Source organism: Lactuca sativa, chromosome 3 (assembly GCF_002870075.4).
Source record: "Lactuca sativa cultivar Salinas chromosome 3, Lsat_Salinas_v11, whole genome shotgun sequence".
Taxonomy (NCBI): Eukaryota; Viridiplantae; Streptophyta; class Magnoliopsida; order Asterales; family Asteraceae; genus Lactuca; species Lactuca sativa.
In genome coordinates this window covers 39800438-39805654 of record NC_056625.2, presented here as the reverse complement: position 1 = coordinate 39805654, position 5217 = coordinate 39800438, and the positions used below count along the sequence as shown (strand labels likewise).

General features: G+C 33.9%; 1 protein-coding gene across 5 annotated transcripts; it reads right to left on the bottom strand.

Moving 5' to 3' along the window:
* Positions 1-2504: 2504 nt before the first annotated feature.
* On the bottom strand, positions 2505-5017 carry LOC111906430 (ADP-ribosylation factor 2). Of its 5 annotated transcripts, none has more exons than XM_023902193.3 (7): positions 4859-5017; positions 3532-3704; positions 3369-3439; positions 3155-3274; positions 2960-3078; positions 2795-2876; positions 2505-2717 (listed from the first exon to the last, which is right to left on the bottom strand). In XM_023902193.3, exons 2-7 carry the CDS (start codon positions 3677-3679, stop codon positions 2712-2714), a joined length of 546 nt encoding a protein of 181 aa, XP_023757961.1. In that variant the 5' UTR covers positions 3680-3704; positions 4859-5017; the 3' UTR covers positions 2505-2711. The 5 variants fall into 5 exon arrangements, with proteins under 5 accessions (XP_023757961.1, XP_042757405.1, XP_023757959.1 ...); XM_042901471.2 differs by lacking the exon at positions 2505-2717 and adding an exon at positions 4736-4765 and having other exon boundaries at positions 2783-2876; positions 4859-4964; XM_023902191.3 differs by lacking the exon at positions 2505-2717 and having other exon boundaries at positions 2783-2876.
* Positions 5018-5217: the final 200 nt, after the last annotated feature.

The following is a 5217-nucleotide window of genomic DNA, read 5'->3' as shown; positions in this document are numbered from 1 at the left end:
AAAAAAAAACATAAATTGTTTAAATAAACAATCCTTTCCTCTTTACATAAAACGATGTCTAAAGTGAACCACATTACTGTACATTTTTTTGGTAATGCTAAATGCTTCAAGATTTTGAACCTTCTAAAGCAAAAGGTTAGTGAAATTAATTTTATGTTTATTCTTGTAAATTCCACCAATCAGAATAGAACATCAACTAAATTAAACAAAACTACAAATGAGACATTTCTCGAGTAGTAGTATTAGTAGTGAAGGTGGCCTCCTCTCACCTTGCTTCTTTATCATCGTGACGGAAGCCTTGCATATGTGGTTATGGCAAAAGCTAGCTCTATTGGTGTTTTCCATGACATTAGAACACCTTCCGAGGGACTTACCCTCTCACGCCTTTACTATACCAACAATGTTATCTTCATGGGGAGTGGTCGTCATCCAACTTTCGGAATATTGCAAGAATTCTACGATGCTTACAAGTTATTTTGGGGTTAAAAGTTGGTTTTTGTAAAAGTAATGTATACAAACTATGGATGACAGTATGTTCCCTTCACAATTATCTTGGGCTTCGTGTGGGGCTAATATGTCAAAAAATTCAACACAAAGCTCTCTATTTGGAAGGTAAAAAACCCTATTATTGGGTGATCCTCTAACATTGATAAAAGTGGTTCTTGGAATCTCGCAAACTATTACTTCTTTCTTTAAAGAACCATTACTTGTACTATATTCCTCGGAGAAAATTAGAAGGAAATACCATCGGTACCTCCATGAACACCGCTCCCACCTTGGAGGTACCTCCTAATTGTTAGATTCAACGGGTCTCTCTCTCTCTCTCTCTCTCTCTCTCTCTCTCTCTCTCTCTCATGTTTTGGTTATTTATACACAATGTTGTAAAAATCTCGATTAGATCCCGATTAATCTCCAATTATTCCCTAGGTTTTATCCGAGCAACTAGAATGAGCAATGCAGCAGCAAACAATGAAATTTTAACATTTTGAAAAAATTATATACCGATAGAAACTATTTGAGGAATGTTTGATGTTGTATAAATAATATTAACCTATTTTATTATGATATTTGTGGTATTTACAAAATTTGTGATGATATTAGTCATATTTAATTTTTTAAAATTCAAAATTAACAATTTATGGTCCCCAATTAATCATTTGCCGAACGTTTTTTACAACCTTGTTTATACGTCATGCATTAAAACTTGTACCAATTTAGTTTTGTATGTTTTAATTAGTTTGTATTTTTTAAATATTTTTGTTAACTAATTTTGTATGATTTTAATTGCTTTGTATTTAATTTAAAAAAAAAATTTAAGTGGTTGGGAGAGATGGATACCATCTGCAAGTCAAACAATGCAAAAATGTCGGGTAGCTTGAAACAAAATCCTTTGCCCTAAACGATCTGGTGGACTTGGTGTCGGGTGCTTAAGAGGTACAACACTTGCACTACTTGCTAGGTGTGTAGGTGTGGAGGTGGAGACTAAAAGAGTATCATCTTGGCTCAATATGGCAAAACAAGGTCCTTCCGGTACTTGGACAACAATTGCATCTATTGGGAATGACTTCCAGAACTTGAGATTAATGTTTCCGGTTACTTCCATAAGAAAATGGACTTTAGGGATAAGAAGTCAATTCTGGAATGAGCTGTTGTATTAGTTGTAGAGGGCCAAAAAAACGTAATGTCGAGCAGCAGAGGGTCTGTGCATTCTGCAACAGCCACAACTGGGGCTCTGAAAAAACAAAAATTCATGTTGGACCATTGCCACCTTCCCCCAATCACATGGATACCATAGACACATGGTGTTCTTGTCGGTCAAATCATAAGTCAAGTAATTGCATCTAAAATATTCCCGACATGTTACCCCGAGTTTGAATACAACAACCGGGTCCCAAATAAAGTTAATTGTTTTGTATAGATTGGGTGCATCATGCAAAAACTCTAATGAGGAGTCGGAACATCTATTTCTAACATGTACTTTTCACAAAAGATATTCAACAATGGCGTAACTATGATGTAACGGGGATACTTTTCAATCGCTAAGTTCTGACTTCTGAATTAGCATGGTCTGAAGTTCCCAATGGTTCTAACTTCTGAATATTGTGATACTAACTCAAACTTTCGGTGCCAATGGTTTAATGTGAAGGCAACTGTATTTTTATAAAAAAAGAAAATAGACGGAAAAGTTTGTTGCTATTTCAGCCAAAATACTCTGGTGCTTCAAATTTGGTGATTGGGTCCTATTGTGTTGTTACTTTACTTTTTCTTGTTTTAACTGCTGCTGTTTGTAGTTTATATTTTTTTCTTTTAAATATGATCTCAAAAGTCCCAACTTTTTTTTTTTTGAATTTGGCATATAATGCCTTACTAGATGTATTTAAACAAGAGGGAGAATGAGAGATCATACCAGCAAACTACATAGGTAGTTAGTTACTCAACACCTAGCAACCACAAAAACAATTAAAACCTCTTACAAGTTGAGATAACAAAAAAAAAAAAAAAAGGAATCAAACCTACCACATACTTGCAAATTCAAACAAACAATATATTCAATTCCACATGTTCATCCATCACTTCTATATCAAAAGCAAAAAATAACATTTTTTTTAAAAGAACTTCCAAAACCACAGAAACTGGCCAACCTCAAAACCAAAACTTGCTTCCAAGATCCACCCTCATTCATAAACACAAAACATCAATCACCCCCTCCCTCATGCCTGTAGCAAAATCAAATAAGGATTTTTATTATTATTAATTAATTCTTAAAATGGAATTATTTATTCTAGATACTTGCCTTGTTTGCTATGTTGTTGGACAGCCAATCCAATCCCTCATAAAGTCCCTCTCCAGATGTTGCACAAGTGCTCTGGATGTACCTGATCAAGAAAGAAATAAAATAATCGATCAGAAAGTTTATTATAAAAACCATGGAATTATTATTTTATTTTAATTATTTTACCAGTGGCGCTGTCGGAGGGAGTGGAGGCCAAGCTTATCAGTGATTTCAGCAGCATTCATTGCATTTGGGAGATCTTGTTTGTTAGCAAATACAAGAAGAACTGCATCTCTTAACTCATCCTGTCACAAATAAATTTCATCATACATACATGACTTCTTATATATAGTTATAGTAAAGTAATAACAAACTTATTACCTCATTCAACATCCTGTGCAATTCATCTCTTGCCTCAACAACTCTGTCCCTGTCATTGCTATCAACCACAAAGATAAGACCTTGTGTGTTCTGGAAATAATGCCTCCATAATGGACGAATCTGTGCACATATACAAAAAACATAAACACATCAAAATTCATATATGATATGATATGTATATATATTATATATACAAGTTAAACAACATTTTTACCTTGTCCTGACCCCCAACATCCCACACTGTGAAGCTAATGTTTTTGTATTCAACAGTCTCCACATTAAAACCTGCAAACAGCAACAATAAGATCATTGCTAAAGATACAGCATAAAGACAATAAGTCAGAAAAAGAAAACCCATTGCAGAAATGATTGATTACCTATGGTAGGAATTGTGGTGACAATCTCCCCAAGCTTGAGCTTGTACAAAATGGTTGTCTTACCAGCTGCATCGAGACCCACCATCAATATTCGCATCTCTTTCTTGGCAAAGAGCCGGCTAAAAAGTTTGGTGAAAGTAAGCCCCATTCTATCCTCTTGCTACTCAGGATCCCTATAAATACACACAACAACACTTGCTCAGATATTATGAAACTATATCTCAGCATAAGTATTTCAAAATTGCATCTCACATGCTTTATTATAAAATTATGGTTCTGATCTTCTAAAATCCACTCGTATTAATATCAGCAGATAATATTAAAATAAAATAAAGAAACTTTAAAGTATGAAAAGTTGTATTTTAAATATAAAATCAGACTTAGTGGACCTACACATTCCACTAAACCATTCCTAATTACGGATACAAGAAATCGTACAGGCTGAAAGATTTTATAGCTTCAAAAACTCATTTTTGGGATAAATAAACTCAAAAAGTCAACCTCTCCAACGTATTATAATATTCAGATCATAAGATGCCACAACAAAATCTTCAAGGTGGCAAGAAACACCATGTAAATGTGCATATGATAAGATCCAAAAAATTCAAGTATCGCAATCACGTATAGTGAAATCCAAAAGAATATTGATCACACACAGAAATACACGGACCTTCAGACAGATGGCTTTTCTTATACAATAAACTGGAAAATGTAAGGTGATAAACAGAGATCTAGAGTAAGAAAATTGCAGAAGATAACATAAATATTTGAGAAACGTTCAGATCAAATGGATCTATCCTCATTCAGCAGTAAAACAATGTTATGATATCAACAAAAGAAAGAAGGTTCGCTGTCTAAAGACCTAAATTAAAAACAAAAAACCACCGTTTCCTTCAAAGTGAAATCAAACCAGACGGATTTACAGGTTCGGCCATATAAAAAAACATTACAACCAAAATAATGATCACATATTCACCTCAGAAACGGAATTTAGAACAAGATTCATCCTTATAACAGATCTAATCAAAGTTTATAAAAGAGTAACATTAGTAAATATTCAGATCGGCGATCAAAATCTCAACATACATCAATCCAATCAACAATTCGATCAAAAATTCCGCTAGACACGTATAATCTTAAATCAATACAGCAGTATCATCCAGAAATTTCTAGATCGCATAAGAAACACAGAAATACAGACGACCTTCAAGCGATCAACAAATAAGACGATGACCTGATAGTACGAGAAACAAAATTTGAATCTAACTTACAAACGTTGAAATCCGAGAAGGAAATGAGAAAAAAGAAGATCTGGATCTAGATTTACCTGAGAAAAGATTGTTCGAGAAGGATCAATCGGACGTTTTGAAGTGAGAGATTGAGAAGAGGAGAGAGAAAGCGAGAAAGGGAGTCTGTAAAATAAGAGGGCGAGAAAACAGATAATGAATATGAGGTTAAATAACCCCCGGATATCGCTGGTTACCATTAATCAACATTTCTAACACATATTTTAAAAAAGGATATTAAAAATGGAAAATGACTTACGATGTTAAACCCGTTATCGTATTTATTTATAGACTAAATTGCAAAAATGTCTTATGGTATGTATTTTTTTGGGTTTTAGTTCGAACCACGACTTTTTTGGATTGGAGGTCCTTTTGAGGTAGTTTACTTGTAGTTTTGGTC

Excerpts from the sequence above, each read along its gene's own strand:
- LOC111906430 (XM_023902191.3), bottom strand. The coding sequence starts at position 3,679 with ATGGGGCTTACTTTCACCAAACTTTTTAGCCGGCTCTTTGCCAAGAAA. Across the intron at positions 3,440-3,531 it reads CACCACAATTCCTACCATAG|GTTTTAATGTGGAGACTGTT; the intron begins GTAATCAATCAT and ends TGCTGTTTGCAG. Across the intron at positions 2,877-2,959 it reads TCCCTCCGACAGCGCCACTG|GTACATCCAGAGCACTTGTG; the intron begins GTAAAATAATTA and ends TTTCTTGATCAG.